Genomic DNA, 22,814 nt, shown 5'->3' with positions numbered 1-22,814 from the left:
ATGTGAGAAGGGGGAGCTAAAGGGCACATCTCGGCTGGAGGGCTGAGGATGGGCTCCCCACCAAACCTTCCATCGATTCTCAATCTTTATAGTATTAAACACCCGTGTCTTGCACCACCTACTCAGCAGATGTGTTGTTGCTCTGTCAGGCTGGGTGTGTTTTCAGTGAGGATCTGCAAGTTGGCATCCCTGTGGGAGAGGAACTTACAGAGATGTCTGTTAACAATTCAGGTGCTGGAGTTTCAGGAGAACTTCAGAATGAGCCGGAGATGCAGTGGAGGGTTTCCATTTGCTTCGGTGCTTGCAGGTGTGGAATAGTGCTGGTGCTGGAGTGGGAACAGCAAGTCTGTGACATCGGGCCGGAGCAAGCCGAAATGGGACTAGTTGCCACTTGCAGGTGCTGCCCCACTGCTTGGACACAGCCATCCCTGTTTCTGCTCCAGTCAGTGGAGAAACTTCATAGCTTTCTGCACCCCAACCCTGCCCTCAGCGCTGTAGAGTGGAGTGAGAGGATGACTCGCTGCCGATGGAAGCCTCAGGAACGTCACCTCCAAGGGATTATTTGCAGGAGATGGGCAGCTTTCACAGCTTCAGGAGAGCAGAAGATGGCTTATGGCCGCAGTTCTAGCACAGATTGAAGCACCTCCTGCTGCGAGTGTGTTTTCATAGCAGGCAGCTGTTCCTGCCAGAGACGGAGGAAAAGACAGTGGGAAATGCTGCCTTATTTCCATGGTTACAGAGAGTTGCTGTTGGGTTTCCTTAGGGATAAACTTTAGTACATGAGAGTGGGATAATGTTAAGGGGGGGGAAATGTGGGGTGAGGGAGCAGGTAACAAACCGCTGTGAAGCTACCCTGCCTTGCTGAAGCCTCTCCAGGGCCAGCAACATGATGGTGATAGCTAAAGTTCTGCTGTTCTCTCTTACTGCAAATAGGACATGTGTTTTGGGGGCTTTTTTGAAGTCAACATTTTCCTTTTGCTCTCTGGCAGAGAGGCTGCTGGTGCCGCTCTGCACTGTCAAGCGACCACCTGCAGTATGGATGAAAATATGTGGATGGCTTTATTTCAAGACTTACCTTTTTTGATAGTACTGTTGTATATTTTGTCTCTTTCCCAAAAGCGAACCTGGGGGCCTTTTTGGAGCCCGGGGTGGGTCGCTGCCAGTGTGTGACTGTGCCGGGCAGGGTCCTTCCAGTGACCAGCCACGGTCCCGTGGCATCAGCGAGCAGCAAGGCTCAATGGATCAGGCTCTGCACCCTCGCCTGACCTTCTGGAAGACTCTTCCCCTTTGTTCTGGCAGCTCTTGCTATCAAAGAAAAACAAAAAAAGTTGCGCTTTGCTGTGTATGTCTTAGTACTGTGCCTCTCTGCTCAGGGGGGTTCTAACAATTTCCTTCCTGCTACCTGCATTGGACCAAGCCTGGATGACTTGAGTAGGGTTGACTTGAGGGTGAACAAGCAGCTGTTACCCCCATGATGAGCTGTGTTGAGATCAACTGACCTTTTGGAGCTCTCCCACAGGGTACTTCCCTTCCGCCTCTGTAGCAGTAGTAGCGGTGGTGTCAAAGTCTCCAGGAGATGAGAAGGAGCTGGGTGGGATGGACACAGGTCTGCGGTGCCCAGCAGCTGCCAGGTACTGCTCTGCAGCTGGGACCGAGCTCCTCCAACCATCCAGTGGGTGACATGGATTCTGCAAGGTGAAGTCAAGTTCCCTGACAAGAGCCTTGCTCTGCTCAGTCATGGCTTGTAGGTACCTCCTTATTAGCATCAGCACCACCCTGGAGTGCAGAAGGTCTTGTGTCCAAGTCACGTACAGCCACTGTGACCCTCTGGGGAATAGCGTTTGGCCAGATGAGGGATCTTCACCCTATGTGAGCTGGGGAAAGGGTAATTTTGGGTGGTTAAGATTGTACAGTCTGTATGTCAGACTTATGTAGGCAAGGCCTCATCTCCATGTCCATCGTCCTCCTCCAGGTAGACACCTCAGGGCCTGGCCTAGCTGAGACACGTGCAAGAATGGGGTTTCTGTCTAAGAGCCCTGGTGCAAGGGGTGATCATCCTCATGATTTTAAACTGAGCAATAAAAATCCATGTATCGGAGCTTCCCATTGCATTTTGAGCTGTTGCCTCTTGTCTGTCATCACAAGGAGAAGCCTGGCTCTTTCCTGTACCCTCCTGTAAGCACTTGCAGGCAGCAGTGAGAGCCCCTGAGCTGACCCAGTGTCCTCAGTCTCTCCTTGTACCTCCCAGTCAAGCTCCACTATCTCCTGTCTGCTTTTCTTGTACTGGTGAGCCCCAGACTGGTCACAGGGTCCAGCTATGGTCTCAAAAGTGCTGAACAGAGAGGAATAGTCATCTCCGTAACCAGTGACCATTGGAACTTCCTAGTGCTCATCACAACCCTCTGAATCTGATAGTTCCTTCAATTTCCATCTTATCCATTTTTCTAGACGTTTCTCGAGAAGACTGTGTGGATGTTTGGGCTTGCTTACATGTTCAGCACCTCAAGAACAAAGGGGCGGGCACTGAGTTGGGCTGGAAGGGGGCGAGACCTGCAATGGGAGGGATGCAGCTGAGCCCACCTGAAGCATTTGATCAAACCCCAGCTGCAAGAAGCAGGCGCTGGGGCTGTGGCTGTGCCGGAGGGACCCGGCTCCCTCGGCAGAGCGGTGGGAAGGGACCAGCTCCCTGCAGAGGGGTTTGCGTAAACATCTCAGTACAGTCAGACCTCAAGATGCCGATGGTGGTGGATCAGGCTCATCAGGGAGGAGAGAGGCAGGATGGTGCCCTGCCAAGAGCCTGTGGGTTTCCCTTTGTGGGATCAATGATCACATCTGTGGTTAATCTTGAAAGCAGAGGCATGGAGCTACTGCACTTGGTTTGATGGTGGAGGGATCTGGTCTTATTCAACATAGAGCTCCTCACCTCAGGGGGGTGGGTGAACAGCAAAACACACCCATTTCTGGGGTGCTTTGATTTTTTTTGTCTGCTCCCAGGGTGGGCAAGAACAACATGCAGCACTTTTGTAGCCGAGCAGATGTTTCTGGCCTGTGTTCTGCTGCTTAAAAAGCTTGAAGGCTGCTGGTAGCCGTCAGCACCCATCAGCACATCCATCACACCTCCTTACTTGTCCTTTTGCTATTCCCTCTTTGCGACCAGCCCTTTTCCTTCCTGGGGGGTTGCAGACCACAGTCTTAAAGCATCGAGACGAGCTCAGCAGCAGAGGGCTGTGTCCCTCACCTTCAGCCTGGCCGTGGTGGCTGTCCCCATGGACCTGGATTCAACCTTGATGCTGAAACCAACAGTGCTGCTTTTTGGAGCCAAAGGGGTGGTGGTGTTGGACCTTCCCCTTGGGGCTCGATGTGCTCAAGGGACCACTCGGAGCACAGACATGTGTGGCCCCTTTCTTGGGGGGACTGTCCCCATTGTCCTTCTCTCCTCTGCTAAAAGTGATGCATGAACCTCCCCTGCCCTCCGGCCCAGGACACCTTGTCCGAGCCGGGGTGAGCGTGGATGAAGACTTTGGCTCTTCTCAAGGCAGATAAATGAGTTTGGGATACAACGCCCTTCCTCTTTGATGAAGAAAAGGACGAGCCAGCGCCCTGTGTCTTGTGGGTGCAGCAAAAGCACGAGTTCATTTTGCTGCCTTTTTATTCAAAGGAAACTCAATAAATAAACAGCAGGTTGACCTCAGTCCACCCTCCCCCAGTTCCAGCAGAGCTGCTGGAGGAGGCACCAATGCTGCTGGGCTGGGACCCCTCAGGAGCTGCAGAGCCCCCCCCAGCACCAGCACAACCCCCTGCCCAGGGCTCCTTGTCCCACCCCTCCTGCCTGAAGGCGTCCTTGACGTACCCCCTCAACTGACACTGACGCAGGCAGCTGCCTGCACCCCACCCCACGCTGGGCTGGCGTTTTCCCTAGGGCCATGTTTCCGCAGAGAGCTCTGGGGACAGGAAGGGCGACCCGCTGCCTTTTTCCTGTCTTTTTTTGGGGAGTTCCCTGGCATTTCGGGCCTTGCAGCTGGTCCTGCAGCTCGATATCGGCGTGGGGGTCAGGATGGGGGCCCTCCAGGCGCAGTGCTCACTCTCACCACCTGGCTCTCACCCCAAAAAGCTTTTCCGATCCCCAAAAGTTTCACAGCTCTGGAGAAGGTGAGAGGCGGGGGTTGGCCAAGGGGGGTCCGTACCCATGGAGGCGAGGGGGGGTCCACATGGGCTCAGGCAGGTGCTTCCCCCCTGCATCTTTTCTGGGAGGGGGAGTTGCATTTTTTTTGCAAAAAAAAAAGGGGTAGGTCTGCTCCCACTCCCAGCTGAGCTGCGGCAGCTGGGTGAGAGCGGGGTGTCACCGGGGGTCCCTGTATCAACGGGCACCTCCACGCTGAGCAGCTGCAGCTTCTCCTCGTTGGCCAAGGTCACTGCCGAGGCAGCTGTGACCGTGACCGGCTCCTGCCGGGCTGGCAAACTCAGGGCAGGAGCTGCCCCCAGGCAAGGCCGGGGACCCACGGGGAGGGGCACCCCGAGGCTGGGAGACCCCCAGACACCCCCCCTGCAGCTGCAGCCCCAGCGAACCCCTGGGAGAGGCTCCCCCAGCTCTGACCTCCCCGGGGGACCCAACCTGCCCCCTGAGCCGCGCCGGTGCCCCCCAGCTGGGGTGTTGGGGCAGAGCGGGGTGCTGAGGGGGTGCTCCAGACAGCCCAAATATTTTGGGGGGGGTTACCTGGGTGGTGGGGGCCTCGGGAGGCAGAGAGCCGGCAGGGCCGTGTGGGCAGGCAGCAGGCAGGGCTGCAGGCAGGGCTGCAGGCAGAGCCCGGCCCCCCCCCATGGGAACGTCCTCCCAGGGGCCACGTCCTGCCTCCACCCTCCTGAGGCACCCATGGGTGCTGGTCCTGGGGTTTTGGGGGTGCTCCATGGCCCCAGAGGGTGGGGCGGTGTGTGGGTGCAGGGGCATGCTCCCCCTCCTGTCACGTGTGGGTGGGGAGACATGGCCCCCCTAAATGGGGGGGGGCTCTGCCCCTGCCCACTGCCCAGCCACCGCTGACACGAGTTCGCCCGGTCTCAGCCCCTCCAGCAGCATGCCCCTCCCCCGCGATTGGGGGGGGGCCCTGCGTGGGGTGGGGTTTGGGGGGGGATGGGAGCAGGTGGGGGATCCCCTCCTCCCCAAAGCCTGCATCTGTTTCCACGGCAACGCCGGATGCGAGGGGAGCCGCCCATTGGCTGCTGGTGATGTCACCGCAGGGCGGGGCACCCCTTTTTTATTTTTTTGGGGGGGGGCGGGGGTGCCCCCACCCAAAAATGGGTGGGGGAGGGGAGCTCCGCCCAACGCGGCCCCGCCCCTCCCCGCCCGTGGGGCCCCACCCGCCCCACCCGGCACCGCCCCGGGGCAGCGGCGGCGGCGGCGGCGGAGGGGATGCGCTCGGAGGAGGCGCGGGGGAAAGTGAGTGGGGCCTCGACCGGGACGGGCCGGGGTGGGGAGACCCGCGGGCGCGGCCGCTTCCATTTTGCGTGGGTTCTTAAAGGGGCAGCGCCCACGGGTGGGAACGGACCTGCTGGGGGGTGTTTAGCAGCACGGGGCCTGGGGGGGGGGGGGGGGGGGGGGGAGGGAAGGGCGGGGGGGGCGGTTCCCACCCCCCCGCCCTTCCCTTCCCTTCCCCCCCCCGCCGGGCCCCGCGTGGGCCCCCCCCGCCGTGGCCGCTTCCGGGGCGGGCGCTGCCGCGCGCTTGGGAGGTCACCGCGGGGGGGGGACGGAGGGGAAGGGGGGGGCGAGGGGCGACGTCGCGGCGCGCCCCGCCCTCCCCTCCCCCCCTCCCACGCCCTTTGCTCTTAAAGGGCCCGACCCTCCTTGTGCGTGTCGTGTGTGTGTGTGCCCCCCCCTTCCCCCCCCACCAGCCCGGGCTGCTCCGCGGGGCAGGGCGGCAGGGAAGGGTGTGGAGGGGCAGGCAGGGCAGAAGCAGGCAGGGCAGAAGCAGGCAGGGCAGAAGCAGGCAGGGCAGCAGGCAGGGCAGGGCCTCCCCGCGCTGGCGGGCGGTGGCCGGGCGGGGTGGCCCCGGAGCAGATGGCGTTGGCGGGACTCGGTGCCCTTCCCCCCCTTCCCCCCTCCCCCGCTACCCGGGCTATAAAAAGACGGTATCGAGGGGACACCGCCGCGTCCCCCGGTCCCCACATCATCGCCCGGACCGGGGGGGCAGCTGCCAGCCGGCTGCCCGCAGCGCCCTGCCCTCAGGCTGCCTGCCTGCCCGCGCCCTGCCTGCGCCCTGCCTGCGGCCAGGGCCGAGCCGTCGGGAACAGACACGCTCGCAAATTCCCTCCCTCCTCCCCTCCCGGGGGGGGGGGGGGGGCTGGCTTTGGGAGAGCCGCCCCGCACCCCCAAAATGTGGGGCGAGGGGTGGCCCACGGGGGGTGAGGCCGTGCCGTGGGCTCGGGCAGGGCAGTGCTTTTTTTTTGGGGGGGGGGGGGGGTTTGTACTGAAGCCTATCCAGCCGTCACCTCCCAGCCGTGGGAAGTGGGGCTGAGCCCCCCACTGCCCCACGGGGGGGATCCCCCCGTGCTCGGTCCCCACGAGCACCCCTCCCATCCTCTCCTCCTCCCCCCCACCCCCCTCCCCCCCCAGCATCCCGGGCGGCCGCTGCCAGAGGGTGGAGCGGGGAGGAAATTCCTCGGGGAGGTGTGACGGCGGCGGGGTGTGCCCCCCCACGCCCACGGGTGGGGGACACGGACCGGGGGGGAGGACACACAGGGACCAGGCAGGGAGGGATGGAAGGCAGCTGCCTGTATTTTCCCACGCCTGCCCCCTGCCCCCAAGGTCACCCCATGGTTTGGGGGCACCCCACATCCCTCCCTGAGCTATTTTAGGACAAAAAGGGGGTGTGTGTGACTATTCCCGGGGGAGGCAAAATAGAGGAGTAGGGAGGGGACCCCTCGACATGGGGCTTGGGGGGGAGCTCGTGGGTCCCCTCACCCCACCCCCCCCCGCCTGGGTGGGTTTCAGGTGAGCCCAGGCTGAGGACAGAGGAATTCAGCTCACTGATGAAATCTCGATGGGTTGTGGGGGTCCCCGAAGGGGCAGCAAGGCTGGATTTGGGGGGGCAGTAAAGCCCCCTACCCACCTGGCTGCCACTTCTCTCACCCCCCAGTCCCACAGGGTTTTGGGGTGCAAGTCCCCATCCAAAGTTGGGGTGGGGAGGGTCCCCGAGGGGGGGAGGAATCGCCCCTTTGTGCCCCCCCCCCCCCAAATGGGATCTGGTTGTGGGGACCCCCTCGGGTGTGAGAGGGTGGGAGTGGGTCTGAGAGTCCTGGGGTGCTCTTGGGGGTGTGCTGGATTGGGGGTCGCCAGCTGCAGGGGGGGGGCAGTTGTGTGGCCGTCTTGTGGGGGTGTCCCTGGGGAGGGAGAGGGTACCTGGATGTGAGTGTGTTTGGGGGGGGCTGGCTGGGGGGTGTTGTTTTGGGGGTCCCGGTGATGTGTGAGTGTGTGTGGGTCTTAGGAGTGTCCCTGATTGAGAGTGGGGGTGTTTGGGGGGGGTCCCTGCTTGTAGGGGAGGTGTTTTGGGGGTACTAGTAATTTGTGAGGGGGGGTGAGTGTGTTTTGGGGGTCCCTAGCTTTGTGTGGGGGTATTGGGGGGGGTGTTCTTGGCTGGGAGTGGGGGTGTTTGGGGGGGTCCCGGCTGTGTGTGTGTGCGCAGGGGGTGGGTGTGTGCGCTGGGTGTGCCCCGGGGAGGGGCCGCGCGGGTGTCTGTGTGTGTGTGAGTGTGTGTGAGTGTGCGTGGGGGGCTCCGGGTGCCTGTCTCGGGGGGGAAGGTCTCTGCTTGCAGCCAGGTACGTGCTGGGGGTCCCTGGCCGTGCGGGGGGGTGTGGGGGGTGCTCAGGGGGGTGTCAGTGCCGGGGTGATGGAAGTCCTGCTGGGGGGGGGCGGGGTGTCCCTCGCGGCGTCTGCGTGCTGGGCACCCCCACGCGTGCCCTCGTACCGGAGGGACCCCCGGCGGGGGGGCGGGAAGGGTGTGTGGTCCTGGGGGGTTCCGCGCGTGGGGGGGTTTCGCGGGGGGGGGGGGGGGGGGGGGGGTAGGGTGGGTTGTCGCGGGTGGGGCCCTGCCCGGGTGCCTCCCGCGGGGGCCGGCCCCGCAGCCCCTCCCTGCCGCGGCCGGGCCCTTTTAAGGAGCTCCACCCCGGGCCGAGCCAGGGTGGAGCCGCGGGGCCGTTCACACCTCTCGCCCGGCCCGGCCCGGCCGGTGAAGCGCGGCGGGGAGCATGATCCTGCCCGCGGAGGGGATGAGCGCCGCGCACCCGCGGAGGAGCCCCCCCCGCGCCGCCTGGCCGGTGAGTGACCCGCCGCCGCCTTGCGCCGCACGGGGGGTGGGGGGGCGGGTTTCGCGCAGCGGCGGCGCGGCCCCTTTAAGACGCGGGGGAGGGGAGCGTGGCGGGGCCCGCCACCGCCCCGCGGGAGCCACGCCCACTCCCCCCGCCCCGCCCGGCCCTGAGGGAGGCGGGGGCGGGGCCGGGCAGCGGCACAAAGGCGCGCGGGCGGGGGGGGGGCGGGCTCTCCCCTTCCCGCCTTCGGCTCCCGCCGCTGCCGTCGTGAGGGACCGGTGGGCCTGGGCCCGAGCCCGAGCCCGAGCCCGGGCCCGGGCCCGGGCCCGGGCGCGGGTGGGGGACGCGTCCTCGGCCGCCCGGCTGCTGCCACTACACGCGGCCCGGGGGCCTCTTGGTGTCCCCTCACCCAGCGGGGGCCAAGGCCTGAGGCAAAAGCCCTTCAGCCCCGTGCCTCGGTTTACCCGTCCTCTCACGGGCTGTGGGTCTCTTGCAGGGCCAGGGGAAGGCGACGCCCGCCATGAGCTCGTCGGCGCTGTTGGCCGAGGGCCCCCTCGACCCCCCGGTGCTGCTGACTGACATCAAGACGGAGCCCCCTGAGGAGCTGCTGGCCAGTGACTGTGGCCAGCCCCAGGCTGAGCCCGTTGATCTCTCCCTCAACAAGTCCAAGGTGGCAGCGGCGGCCTCAGCCCCCCCACCGCCGCCCCCCACCTCGGTCCAGTCCTCCCCCTTGCTGGTGGCTCCCCCCCTCCCTGCTCCCACCACCGTCTCCATCTCACCCTCTGGCCTCAGCTCCACCTCGGCCATCCCGGCCGTTCTCTCGCCCGGCTCCATCCTGGCCTCCACGCAGGGCAGCGGTGGGCAGCAGATCCTCCACGTCATCCACACCATCCCCTCCGTCAACCTGCCCAGCAAGATGGGCAACCTCCAGACCATCCCTGTGGTGGTCCAGTCCCTCCCTGTCGTCTACACCACCATGCCCACTGACGGCGTCACTGCCATCACTGTACCCCTCATCGGGGGGGACGGCAAGAACGCTGGATCTGGTAAGGGTGTGTGGGGGGAAACCCTGAAATTTTTTGGGGGGTGAGAGGGCGGATGTCCCGTTTCATGGAGCAGCACCCCTGAAGGGGATCTAATTTTTCCACGCTGAGGTGTCCCCCCCACCCGCCATCTGCTTCCCCACACCTGCCACCTTCATCCAAAGTCCCCCCCAGGGCCCTTAGCCCCCAGCCTGTGCCCCCAAGGGGACACGGGAAGGGCAGGGGACACACGGGGCATGGTGCTGCCTGCCCTGCTTGCCTGCCACGCGTCTCACTGCTGGCAGCCTGCCTGCCCTTCCCACTGGCTGCCTGCTGCCAGGGCTCTGGTTTCAGTTCAGCTGCCCTCCCCCTGTGCCTCCCTGTCCCCTTCCCCAGGATGTTCCCGGCTTCCCACCTTATCCGGGGTGGGGGGGCCTGGATCTCCCATCCTCCAGGCAGACAGCCGAAAGGGGTGACCCCCTGAAGTCATGTCCCTCCACACCTCTGTGCCCCATGGTGTGGGGGGCTTCTCCCCAGCTTGGTTTTATGTTTCTGTGGGTGGAACAGTGCTTGGGGTGCTGTGGGAGCAGGGGGAGGGTTGGTCCCTTTGGTGTGTGTGGGGGGGTGGGTTTTTTGGGGGGTGTCTCTGTTTTCTGCTCACAAACCTCACCCCCTCCCTCCTTGTTTCTCAACAGCTTTTCTTTCCCGCCCCCCACCAGTGAAAATTGACCCAGGCTCCATATACCCCATGGACATGAACAGCGACAGTGAGGACAGCGCCTCTGAGAGCGGCCCAGCCCCTTTCCAGGACCTCCAGAGAGAGTGAGTCTTCTCATATGGGTGTCCCCCTCCTTGTTGTCCCCCCTGAGCTGTGTCCCTGGGCACCCTGTGGGGTCTGTGGGTGCAGGGATTGTGCCCTCCATCCCTCCCTCCTCCTCGCAGGCCGGCGGCACGGGGGCAGCGAGCCGATTCTCCCGACCTGAAGAAGCGACGCATCCACCAGTGTGACTTCGAGGGCTGCAATAAGGTCTACACCAAAAGCTCCCACCTCAAAGCTCACCGGCGGATACACACAGGTAGGGGCGAGCACCACACACCCCCCCTGACTGGGAGTGTCAGGATCAGCGCCCCTGGCTCCTGATGGCTGGGGGTGCCTGGGGATGGGTTGGGAGAGCAATGGTGGCCCATCCCTGAGCTCAGGGGGCTCTTTGGGGGTGCTGGCACCCTGTGCCAGGGCTGGGAGTCATTTTGAGGGCTTGGGGAGGCTCTTTGGGGATGCTGCCAGGGGCTGGGGGAGCAGCCTTTGGGGGCTCATGAGTCTTTAGGGGTGCTGGCAGCCTGTGTCAGGGGTTGGGGGTCCTTTGGGGGTTCAGGGGGGCCCTTTGGGGGTACCATCATCCTCTGCTAGTGGCTGGGGGGTCCTTTGGAGGCTCTAATAGGCCCTTTGGGGGTTTAGGGGGGCCCTTTGGGGGTGCTGGCACCCTCTGCCAGAGTTTGAAGAGGCCCTTGGGGGCTGGGGGTCACTTTGGGAGCACTGCAGGCCTTGGGGGGCACTTATGCTCTGTGCTGGCCCTTTGGGGGTGCTGGTACTTCCAGCCTTGTTATGGGGCGCTCCCTCGGGTGGCCCCAGCTCCCCCCTCCTCACTACTCCTCTGCCGGGGGGGCTCCTGGTGTCCCCATCTGCCACTGCAGCAGGTCCTGGGGGGGACAGTGGGTGCTGCCCCCGCGGTCACACGGTGCCCAGGGGAGGGCACCCCTCTCCCACCTGTGCACGGGGGTGCCTGGGCAATGCTGCAGGTGGAGGGGTGCACCCCAAAATACCGTCTCGGGTGTTGCTGGCAGCATGGGCACAGTGCTGCGTGACCAGAGCAGCGCCCGTGCAGCCGGTGGCGCCCATGGACCGCGCTGGGCCAGCGCCGATGCTGAGGGGTTTGCGTGGCCATGGCAACCCCGCTGCAGCCAAGAAACTCTGCTTTTTGCTTTATTCTGTTAGCGGGCGGGGGTAATTTTTGCCATGCTGACCCCTCTCTGCTCCCCTCGCGCAGGCGAGAAGCCCTACAAATGCACCTGGGAAGGCTGCACCTGGAAGTTCGCCCGCTCCGACGAGCTGACGCGGCACTTCCGCAAGCACACGGGCATCAAGCCCTTCCGCTGCTCGGACTGCGACCGCAGCTTCTCCCGCTCCGACCACCTGGCACTTCACCGCCGGCGGCACATCATGATGTGAGGAGCCAAAGTCCCTGGGGCACCTGGCTGGGATGGGGGGGGACAGCGGCGGAAAATGGGAGTGCATCCCCCCGCCCCTGCTCCTCTGGCTGCAGCGGAGGGACTGGGAGCAGAGAGGCTGAGCTCTGCCCAGCGGCAAGTGAACTGTGGCCGCTCCGGGAGCCCCACCGGTGCAAGATGTAAAAAGATGGTTTCCGGACTGGTCCTCCTCCTCCCTTGCTCCCGTTTCTTGATTTTTCTGGGCTTCTCCTCCCCACTCGCGACATCCGGAGGCTCCTCCTTAACTCCTCACCCAGGATTCACCCAGCACTGGCCTCCAGACCTGCACGTCTGCCTCTTCAGCCTCTTGCCCGTCTCCATCTCGTGTGCTTGCTGTCTCCTGCCCCCCTCGCAGTCCCTGTGGGCAAAATCTGGGAACCAGGGCAAGGACAAAGGCGGGGGGGGGTGGGGCTCTGCCGTCGCCCCTGTGCAATAGCTGTCGGCCTCCTTCCTCTCCAGAAAGCCGCTGCCTCTCCATCCCCAGCCACTGCGTGTCCCTGTCCCCACAGGAGAAGGGACCCTGGCACGTCACCTCTCTGCATCCCTTGGCATGTGCTGGACTTCATGGGAGCTGCCAGGGACACGCAGGAGGGCCAGGAGGAAAAGAAAAAGCAAGAAGGGTGGCAGGGGAACCCAACAACAACCCACAAACAAGAGCACCACCACCAAAAAAAAGGGAAACTGCGGAACGTGGAACTGTGATTTTATGGAGTTTTAAGGGGGGGACGGGGAGGGTGCGGGCTGCCAGCTGTTGGTTGTTTTCTTTTTTGAAGACTATGGGACAGTTGAACTGTTTCTAAGTTAAAAAAGGCGGACTGTGGCCACACCCTTTTTAATTGTAATTATTATTTTTGTGGGGTGCCCCCCCACCTTCTCCAGCCAAAGCCCCGTCCCAGTTGCTGTGGGAGCAGCCCCATTCTTGTGCTGGGAGGGTGGCAGGATTCGGGGTTGCAGCCTTGGTGGGAAGCATGGTGGGGGGCTGTGACACCCCCCTATCCCCTCCAACCAGTACCTGTGGGGCTGGTTGGGGGGGGGGCGGTGCTGAAAGCTCTCTGTGAGCCCATGCCTTCAGCTGGGGGGAGGCTGCCTGGGGAGGGGGAACTGGTGCACGGCAGATGTGGGGAGGAGAGGCTGGAGAGCTGCCAGGCGGAAAAGGACCTGGGGGTGGTGATCGAGAGCCGGCTGAGTATGAGCCGGCAGTGTGCCCAGGTGGCCAAGAAGGCCAATGGCATCCTGGCTTGTATCAGAAATAGCGTGGCCAGCAGGGACAGGGAAGGGATCATCCCCCTGTACTCGGCACTGGTGAGGCCGCACCTCGAGTACCGGATTCAGTTTTGGGCCCCTCACTACAAGAAAGACCTTGAGGGGCTGGAGCGCGTCCAGAGGGGCAGCGAAGCTGGTGAAGGGTCTGGAGCACAAGTCCTGTGAGGAGCAGCTGAGGGAACTGGGGGTGTTTTCGTAAGTGATAGGACAAGAGGAAACGGCTTCACGTTGTGCCAGGGGAGGTTTAGATTGGATATTAGGAAAAATTTCTTCACCAAAAGGGTTGTCAAGCACTGGAACAGGCTGCCCGCCCAGGGAAATCCTGGAGTCGCCATCCCTGGGGGTACTTAAAAGACGTGTAGACGTGGCGCTTGGGGACACGGTTTAGTGGTGGACTTGGCAGTGTGAGGTTAATGGTTGGGCTTAGTGATCTCAAGGGTCTTTTCCAACCGAAGTGATTCTGTGATTTTGGCAAGGTCTGTGTGTGTGCGTGTCCCCATCCTGCTGTGTGTCCCCGCTCCCAAAGCCCTGCTCGCCGGCTGATTTGGCTTCTCCTGGGGCTGCACCCCCGTGTCCTTCCTTCACCCGGCATGGCCCCAAATCCTCCTGGGAAGCGTTGGCCTAAAGAAGGTGAGAAACCCCGAAGGGCAGGCTGTGAAAACCCTTGGGGTTTGGGGGCTGATCTGTTCCTCTGAGATTTTGGGGTCACCACTGCTGGCAGCCCCATGGGACCCCCCCATCCAGGGACTCCATCTTGCGCCTCTGCTGTTTTCCAAGCCCCGGGGCAGGGAGGGGGTGGCGTGTGTTTCTGTTTTCTATTTTGTTGTTTAAAAAAAAAAAACCAAACAACAAACCCAACATGCAATTTTAAACTCTTGAGCTGTGATATTTATACAAAACTGTTTGACGTTTTTTCTACACAGGAATAATATTGAAAGTAGATGAATTTCCTCCGTCTGTGTCTTGCTTTGCCGCAGCGGCGGGGCAGGGACAGGGTCCAGGACCAGGGCAGAGCGCGGGCAGCAGGAGCTCTCCTGCATCCTCAGTGCCAGGAGGAGAGGGGCTGAGCTGGGCGAAATGACGGTTTTTGGTTTAATAATCTTCCCTTTCCCAGGAACTGAAGAGATTTCAGAGCTGTGGAAAAATGTGGCTTTTCCTTCCTTTTAAACATCTCCCGTGGGACACTTACTGGCATCTTGGCCTGCCTTGTGCTTCAGCAGTGACCCGTGTGATGGAGGGGGGCTCCCCTCGAGGCGAGACCCTCATCCACCACTGCAGCACCCAAAAACCACCTCCCTACACTCCTGAGGCAGAGAATGGGGAGCAAAAACCCCTCTGAGTGGGCAGTGAAGGGGCCCCCCACCACACCCCAGGCAGAGAGAGGTGCTAAACCCCGCCCTGATGTCCCCCCATCCCACTGGGGGCTCCTGCTGCCATCCAGTGGTTCCCCCCCTTGTCCCCTTCCCCAGGATGTTCCCGGCTTCCCACCTTATCTGGGGTGGGGGGGCCTGGATCTCCCCTCCTCCAGGCAGGCAGCCGAAAGGGGTGCCCCCCCCCCCCCCCAATCATGCGCCCCCATATCTCTGTGCCCCACGGCATGGGAGGCTTCTCCATCTCCTCAGCTTGATTTTATTTTTTTGGGGTGGAGCAGCATTCGGGGTGCTGCAGGAGCAGGTTGTCCCTGTGGTGCAGGGGTGATTTTTGGGCGTTGGGGGGGGCTTGGGCTCTGTGCTGGCCTTTCGGGGGTGCTGGTACCCCAGGCCATGCCCCGGGGACCCTCCTGCCCCCAGGTCTATTTATGGGGTGCTCCCTCGGGTAGCCTCAGCTCCCCCCTCCTCACCACTCCTCTGCTGGGGGGGTCTCCCGGTGTCCCCATGTGCCACTGCAGCAGGCGCCGGGGGGAACAGTGGGTGGGTGCTGCCCCCGCGGTCACATGGTTCCCGGGGGAGGGCACCCCTCTCCCACCTGTGCACGGGGGTGCCCGGGCAATGCTGCAGGTGGGGGGTGCACCCCAAAATACCGTCTCGGGTGTTGCTGGTGGCGTGGGCGCGGTGCTGCGTGACCAGAACAGCGCCCGTGCAGCCGGTGGCGCCCATGGACCGCGCTGGGCCAGCGCCGGGGCGGGCGAGGGCAAGTTGCCTTTGGAGGAGGAGATTGCGAACGGCAACAAGAAGAGGCGTTTTCTCTGCCAAGGGCAGAAAACCCAAAGCGATGGCGTTGCATGAGGTTTTGGCTGTTGCATATCGAACCCTGAGCTATTTGTGCCCACACTTTGAACTGGACCCTGGGCGGAAACTGCTGGCACCCAGAAATCCTGGGACGCAGGTGGCAGAGGGCTGGTGGTGCCGAGGTGCTGCTCCCCCGGGAAAGCACTCCCGTGGGTGTGGAACCCTCCGCCGCGAAGGCAGCCTGGAACCGTTTGGCTTTGGCCCTGCAGCGTCCTGCGTGGTGAGATCTGGAGCTGCTGGGGAGCGTGGCACCGGTCCCCAGCCCTGCAGGGCTCAGCCTCGGTGTCCCCCAAACCCACCCACAAAAGTGCTTGTTTTGTCCCCCAAATTAACAAGTGAAACCAGTGTGTCCCCAAGCGGGGACGCTGGCGGTGATGGTGGCTGGGACAGAGCTGGGGTTGCACCCAGAAGGGTGCTGAGACCTGCTGGGGGAGAAACTCGCTGCATCGATGACAGAGACACCTCTGGCTGCAAACAGGTGGCATGTAGCACCCCTGTGTCCCCATGTCACCCCTCCCAGGTGCCGACCACGGCTTTGTTGTACCCTCAGATGGGAAAACTCTGTCAGCTGCTTTTTTCCAGCTGAGCTCACGCTGGCGGGAACACGGTTTTGGGGCAAAGTGTCTTTTCCCTGGTTTTCCCCCATCCGGCCCCATTCCCTGTTTTCCCCACAGCAGGTGTGATGCCGGGGGCCCTGTGGGGTGATGGATGCTTGCTGGGGGCTGGGAGGAGGAGGAGGGGGGGCCCAGACCTGCCGCAGCTCCGTGCGAACGTGCTCTGGGTTTTGCAATGTCCCTGTGCCGAGGAGCCGCTGCCTCCGGGCCCCGGCAGCCGTAAATATTTACCCTGGTGACGCGGGGGGGCGGAAACGGGATGGCATGGGGGTGCCCAGTGTGTCTCTGCAGGCAGCGCCCTCTGCTGCCCCCCAGTTTGTGCAGAGTTGCTCCCCCCAGCCCATCATGGTGCGGGGATAACCCTCAGTATAAGGGGTGATGGTCCTTGACCTTGCCAAGCCAGCCTTGTCCTGGGCTTGCAGCGCTGCCGAATAAGCCATCTCTGTCTGTCTGTCCGTCCGTCTGTCCTACTTTGCCTCTCCGGCGTGTGGCCAGGGCCAGGCCGTTGGCTGGAGCGTGACGGCCTGCGTGTCATTATCAAGGCAAGGCAAACACTCCAGCCCCTGCGCAAACATCCCTCCTGCCCGGCCCCGCTCGCCTTGCCGCTGCTGACGGATGAGTTCAGGAAGCCCTCGGACCACCCCCCCACGCTGCACCCCTCTGTGGGACCCCCGTCCAGCTCCGATTTCACCCCCTTCATCCTTTCTCCTGCCTCTGGGAGACCTTTTGTGGCACTGGACCTCAGCATCCCCCGGTCCCACAGCAGGGCACGGCCGTACGGGTGGGTGAGCTGTCAGCGTAGGCTGGGTGGGTGGTGGGAAGGTGGGGTGAAGCCCCCAGGTCTTGGGAGGAGGCACAGAGCTGTGGAGGTCACACAGGGTCCTGTGTCAAACACATACGGCAAAGGGACATCAGTCCTCTCTCCAGCATGAGCATCACCCTGTGGTGGAAGCAGATCCTGAGGTCCTGCCCAAAAGGCAGCAGGGTGGTAACCCCTCCCCAGGGTTGATACCATCATCTCATGAAGTCCAGGCTCTGCTTCCTCCCAGCCTGCTCTCCTATGTAAAACCCTGAGGGCACTAATTGACCTTAATTGCTCTAAGCAGCCTCACCTGAGACCTCCACCCCACACCCATGGGCCCAGGAGCCCATTTAAGCTCAGCCTGGGGCCTCTAGCTCTTCCCTGAGCTGTGCTGTAGCTGTTTCAGTTCCACCACAGCCATGGATGCTGCTGGCTCCCCACCTTGACCTTGGACCTGCCTCACCCTGTGAACCTGGGCCTGCCGGCTGGGTTGTCACTCCAGTGGGAGCTGCTGGCCCTCACTGTGCCCCACGTGTGGGGAATGTGCATCTCATGACCTCCACAGTGAGGCTGCAGGCAGCTCTTGGCAAAGCTTCTTGACTCTGAAGCTGTCCAGGACCTGTCTTGGAGACAGCAGAGCTGAATCTTGATCCTGTGACAGCCCCAGGTGACATTTCCATGTGTCTGAGAGCCTCCAATACCTTCTCAACATCCAACACCAAGAAGTCTCCTTCAGCCTCTGCTTGTGCCCGGGCCAAGAGCAAGGTGAACCCCAGGGAAGTCTGTGCCACCCCCTTTCTTGGGGAAAGTGGTGTCTGAGCTTTAGCAAAGCCCCTCAGGGGCCCCAGGGCCACCAGATTCTGTGGCACGAAGGGAATATCCAGCATCACATCTGCTGGGGGGATTCTCCAGTGACTGGGTGGGGTTGTGCTTGTAGCTTGGCTTTTCCCTTGGTGGGTGTTGGAGGGGTTTCCATGTGCTGTTGGGGCAGGCCTGGGCTTTGCTACAGCTCTTGCTTTTATTCTTTGGGCATCACTCCTCCAGGTGGGGCTCGGGGAGGGCAGATACTTAAACTCACTCTCTATATATTGTGTCTCCCTTGTGCTGGGTTTACTCAAGCTTTCTGCAGGGCTGATGAGATAGACCCTCCTGCAGGACCCTCAGGTCCATCCCTGCAGCCCAGGTGAGAGCACAGGCAAACCCCCCTTGTTGTTTTCTGGGTTTGGGGAAGGACCAAAGCTGGATTTTTGGGGGGAGAAAGGCAGGTACCTTCCCCTTACTTCCACCCTGCCATTTGTCCTGGAAACATTCTTCTGCCTCAGGTCCTCCTGCTTCCTCAGCACCCTCCTCCTCTCCCAGGAAAACCTGGGGTAGCTGTTGAATTTCCCTGCCCGGGGCTGCGATACCTCCCCATGCTCCAGCTCCGCTTGGCTGGGAACACAGGGGCCTCCCCAGCTCCTTGGGGCTCTTTCCCCATCACTTGGCTGCCCTTTTCTCTGGCCTCTCTTTACGTCACGGCCAGGCTAAAAAATTTAGCAAGCCTAAAATTACTTTTCTTCTGTGGATGAGCAATGGCTGTGTGGGGGATTGCAGCCTGCTGGGGGGGGTCCCACTTGGCTGGTGGCATCTCCACCTCCCTGGGGTGTGCAATGGGGTGGTGATGCCTTCATCCCGTGGGGTGCAATGCTCATCTGTCTCCTTGTTCTGGGGTCACCCGAGGTCCCTCTGACTGGTTTCTCAGCCATTTCCCAGTCCCAGCTTGGCCAGGCAGGGGGGTGCGAGGGGCCTCTCTTGCCTGCCAGCCCGGCACTGCTCAGACTGGTTTAGCAAGTGGATGGGGCGGCCGCTTTTCCTTTGAAGGGCTCCCAGGAAGGATTTGATGGCTGGAAACCTCCCGAGGAGGAGAAAGGCAAAGACAAAAATAGGTGGTTTTGGGTTTCGGTGGGGGAGCGGGGGGACGAGGTGGCAGGTTGCTCTGGCAGCTTTGCAGACCTTTGTCTCTTGCTCATGGTGAAAGGCAAGCTGCGGGGGGTGTGTGTGTCCCCCTTCCCTGGCCAGCGTAAGGCTCCCAACCAGCACCGAGGCTAAACCAGGAGCTCCTGGCCCAAATCTGCTGTGGCCTCGGCCCAGGGAGGCAGATTCAGAGAGGACTTGGGGATGTCCATCACGGCGCAGCGAGAGGTGGGTGCTCCAGCCACCGCTTTGGGGGTGGATGGATGAGTTTGGGGGCTGCAGCACGGTGAGAAAAAGCTGCTGCAGGAGGAAAGCCAGTCTTGGTGACCCCCAGCCAGGGTCTGGCCCCCCTTCCCCTCCCCGACATGCCTGCCACAACCTGCTTGGTGGGATGTGCTGTGGGACCCCGGGCAGGGATGGGACCGGGGCTGTGATGCTGGGCTGGCACCCATAAGGAGTAGCTCCTGGGGCTCCCTTGTGACCACCAACTGGTGAGGTCTGAGGATGGGTGTGAGCCCCTGGGGCTCAGCCAGCATGGCTGGGGGCTGGCTGGGGGTGCCTCTGGCTGCCAGCAGTGCCTGGGATGCTTTGGGAGGTGGGAGCTGAGGTTTATTTCTCAACCTGATCCAGATTTCCTCAAAGCTCGGAGCCTTTCTTGTCTTTTAGCTCAAGTCTCTGTAACTCAGCCCAGGGCTTCACTTCCTGGCTCCTGCACCCTCTGCTCACCGGTGAAGGACCTGGGTGTCCTTACTCACCATTCCCATGAACCCCAAGTGCTCGATCCCCACCCAGTGCTGGGTGGGGGGATCAGGGTCTGGCTCCCCCATTTCCACCCCTCCAACAACCAGCAAGCCCCATCCTCTCCTTTGTATTGCAAAGGGGAGACTTCAACTACGACCCTTGGTTTGAGAGCCCCTTTCAGCTCTACCATGGACCCTCCACCCTCTTCACAGCATCTCCCTTCCCCAACCCCCTTCAGCATCTCAGCATCAGTTTGCCCCTGCAGAAGGGGTTTCTGTACCCAGGGAATGACAGGAGGGAAGCAGATTGCGTAGCTGGGTCACGGGAGAGCTGCCGTTATCACTGTACCTCACTCAAGCAAGACATGCTGTCCTCGGTATTGCGTGGCATGTGGGGACAAAATGGGACCTTAGACCAACGCCGGTCGGGGTGTGCCTGACTCCGTGGGTGCAGCGTGGTGGGGGCCTCCTTGGAGGCTGTGGCGGGGGTGTAAGGAGCAAAGTGCCCGGCAATGTTGATAGACTCAAGGCCGTTTCCCTTCCTGCGGGGCTGGCGGCAGATAAGGGCGCTGCGGATGGCTTTGGCCCGTCCCTGAAACAAAAAGCTGCTCTGCCTTGGGAAATCATTGCCAGGTTGATCTCCGCTGGGCAGGCGCAGCCTGGCATGTGCCCCACTTCCAGGAGCGGGGTTCATCCGGCCCCCTTGCTGCAAGCCCACGCTCTGGTGATGGGATGGAGAGAAAAGTAATTCTTCTGACTTACAAGTTTTATCATCACTAGGGAAAATACCAAAACTTCCCAGTTGGTAACCAAGAAAATCTAAATATTTTCCTGAAAACTTTCTTTTATCTTTATTTATACTCTCAGTGACAATAAATGATCAATAATATGATGGACCACTGCATGAGGACGAACAGGGTTTTTACAACCCACCACCAAATAATCCATGTAAGCAAAAATAAAAATATGGTCAAATTGCTTCCTATAATACTGAACAAGTAATGTAGATAATAAAGACAAGAGAAATGGATTAAGGCCAGTCCCCAAAGGAATATTCCTGAAGCACATGGTTTTGGGGTGCAACAACAATGTGAGTTAGTCCCGTTTGTAGTTTCGTAACAGCAGCAAGGTTTGCTGTTTGTACAACTCTGTTTTCTTGCTGATTTGAGATGCAATTCTGTGGACAATCCCCATCTAGTAGAGGGGGACATACAGGTGTATAACCCTTGTAATCCAGGTACCCCAACAGTAACAAAGTGACTGACATTAGGATTAAAAGGAACATGATAAAAAGCTGCAGAGACATCCAACAATGTCCAGGAGAATCCTTGGAGCAATAACTGGGACAATGCTCCAAGGTCTGGGCAAGCGAAGTTAGGCCAGGACTCTTGAAAGTTAGGCCAGGATTCCTTGAAAACTGATAGTTCCAAGTCCACCACCAATCTACGTTCTGTAGTATTTTTAGGATTTTTTTCCACAGGAATGCAGCCCCTGGTAACCCTGTTAATAATATGACCAGCCACAGGGACACTTCTGATTTTGTTATGATAGATGTATGATCTGTATGTGCTGGTCCTCCCTCCTGTTGTGATACTGCTAAGGATGCCCCTATGGGATGCTGTTCCAGAGGCTGGTAAGGATAAACCACTCCTGGATGGTACAACAGGCCTTACAATTATGGTTTGTGACTGGAAGCTCCTTGGGGGTGTCTGTTTTACCTTTACCCATGCCACATTTGCTCTGTTGATCGCTGCTTGTAATTCTTCCTTGTTTCTTACATCGCCCATTTCTTGCATCTCCCATTTCTTGCTTCAGTTTCTGGAATGCTACCACATCCAGCACCTGTAAAAAATCTTGAGACCCCAACCCCACTCCTTGTGCCACAGCATCCTAGTGGGTTTGGATTAGCACGTCCACCCCATTCCTGGGCAATTCCCTACAGATGGGAGTAGTTGCCCTGGAGGTGCATGAGGTTGAGGTGGTGCTGGAGGAGGTTCCTTCTTCTTTAGTCTGTTAAGGACCTTTGATGGTTCTTGTATCAGTTGGGTCCTTATCCCAGTCAAGTCCAAGATTTATCAGGTACCCATGATCCCTGAGATATCATCTTCTGTCTTGTTCCCATTCTTGAGATGGGATCTCAGGGATAGTTCCTTGGTATCTTTGTTAATATTGATACCAATTTTTTGGTGTTTGAAATTGAGGGGCTAATAGCTCTATTATGCCTTCCATCTGTGGAAGCTACACTCCAAAGTGTAGAGTTTTCCCCAGCACTCCTGGGACTTATTACTGCCTTTTCTATAAACAATACAAGACTCTAAATGATTTTATAGGTAGTCAGCACACGTGACCAGATGAAGTAATGATGCCTCATGTTTCTTTTTGATGGCACAAAATAATGGCAAATAAGCTGCTATCTGGTGTGGGTAGTTTATGATTTTCTTCTAGACGACAAGAAGGAAGTTGAGGAATTTTCCAGTCCTTATTAAATTTTGATTCAAGGTTGTGATATAGTCCTCCAAAGTCCTTAAGGATGTGTAAGGTGGGGTGATCACTCTTGGGGAGATTGAGATCCTCTGCACAGACTCTTTGAACAACTACTTCTTCTAGGAGATCTAGATGGAGTTCTTGATCTTCTCCTTGGTCTGTGAAATGCTCAGGAAAGGATGGAGGAATGGATGCATTTGGTGGTCTACATGCAGCAGGAGTTCTTATCCAGGTTCCATAGGATATTATAAATTCAGTAACACAACTGTCCCCAAATTATAAGAAAGATAAATGGAAACAAAATTGTCTTCTGACCCTAATACCTAAATTTGAATCTGAATATCGAATAAGTGCAGCAGCTACACTTTCATCAGGTATTAACTCTAGTATTTACTGCCCAATGTTCTTATATTCATAATAACATACGAGAGCGTTCCTCAAGGCTGTGTGATGAGGAGTGTGATGTTGATCACCATCTAGCTGCTTTCCAAGACGGGCTTCAGTTGTTGATACCAACTCCTCCAAAGATGGAGAGATGGTGCTACAGAGCCAGTCCCACGCGCACGTTTGCACAGTGCAACCCTGCTGCCTGTGCCCTTGGCACCCCAGGACCGCCCCCCTCAGCTCTGAGCATCAATCTTTTGTTGTGTGGTGGGTTTCAATTTCCATGCACGGTTCTGCAAGGCTTGGTGGAGACATCACCCATCTCCCTGGCATCACTTAGGAGCCCACCATGTCCTTGGTATTGGCTTCAGCAGCAGCACAGCTTCCCTGGAAAGAAAAGCCAGGCAGGGTAGATGCTCCTGGCAAGGCCTGAGCTGTTTCCCCTCATTTGCTTTTCCAAGGGCTCAACATTTCTGACTGTCCTGTCCCCTTGCTGCGAGAGCTGAACTCTCCCTTGTTCAGCACAAGCGGCCCCTCGGGAGGACCTGGACATCGGTCCAAAGTCTCGCATCGATAGAAACCGTTTGTATTTGTTGTGCGTTTATGCTGCTGGAAGCTGGCCGTTGTTAAAACCCGGCTGAGCCCTATCCCACATTGCTTTCCCTGTGTTTATTAAGGGTCTCATCCTGCTCAGGGCAAAGTTTTCTCACCACTGGAGGATGTTTTATGGCAACTCTGTAGACCTGATGCCCTCGGGGAAGGTG

At 60.0% G+C, this 22,814-nt stretch overlaps 1 protein-coding gene and 1 long non-coding RNA gene across 9 annotated transcripts; one reads left to right on the top strand and one right to left on the bottom strand.

Moving 5' to 3' along the window:
• Window positions 1-801: 801 nt before the first annotated feature.
• LOC141949150 (uncharacterized) lies at window positions 802-4,781 on the bottom strand. The gene is made up of 3 exons (XR_012630671.1): window positions 4,715-4,781; window positions 1,500-1,874; window positions 802-1,305 (listed from the first exon to the last, which is right to left on the bottom strand). It is a non-coding gene; the product is annotated as an uncharacterized LOC141949150 (long non-coding RNA).
• A 571-nt stretch (window positions 4,782-5,352) lies between these two features.
• On the top strand, window positions 5,353-13,791 carry KLF8 (KLF transcription factor 8). 8 transcript variants are annotated; one of them, XM_074882702.1, is made up of 7 exons: window positions 5,381-5,431; window positions 8,168-8,304; window positions 8,792-9,341; window positions 10,037-10,139; window positions 10,260-10,393; window positions 11,363-11,540; window positions 12,042-13,791. In XM_074882702.1, the coding sequence occupies exons 2-7, from the start codon at window positions 8,236-8,238 to the stop codon at window positions 12,298-12,300; spliced, it is 1,293 nt and encodes a 430-aa protein (XP_074738803.1). In that variant the 5' UTR covers window positions 5,381-5,431; window positions 8,168-8,235; the 3' UTR covers window positions 12,301-13,791. The 8 variants fall into 8 exon arrangements, with proteins under 8 accessions (XP_074738804.1, XP_074738803.1, XP_074738802.1 ...); XM_074882701.1 differs by having other exon boundaries at window positions 10,013-10,139; XM_074882699.1 differs by having other exon boundaries at window positions 8,792-9,347; window positions 10,013-10,139.
• Window positions 13,792-22,814: the final 9,023 nt, after the last annotated feature.

Source organism: Strix uralensis, chromosome 13 (genome assembly GCF_047716275.1).
Source record: "Strix uralensis isolate ZFMK-TIS-50842 chromosome 13, bStrUra1, whole genome shotgun sequence".
Lineage (NCBI taxonomy): Eukaryota > Metazoa > Chordata > Aves > Strigiformes > Strigidae > Strix > Strix uralensis.
The sequence above is the reverse complement of the archived record's forward strand: the minus strand, read 5'-3'. Positions and strand labels throughout refer to the sequence as shown.

Coding starts and splice junctions, on each gene's coding strand:
- KLF8 (XM_074882699.1), top strand. CDS start 8,236: ATGATCCTGCCCGCGGAGGGGATGAGCGCCGCGCACCCGCGGAGGAGC. Junction 8,305..8,791: donor CCCCCCGCGCCGCCTGGCCG/GTGAGTGACCCG, acceptor GGTCTCTTGCAG/GGCCAGGGGAAGGCGACGCC. Junction 9,348..10,012: donor GAACGCTGGATCTGGTAAGG/GTGTGTGGGGGG, acceptor GTTTCTCAACAG/CTTTTCTTTCCCGCCCCCCA.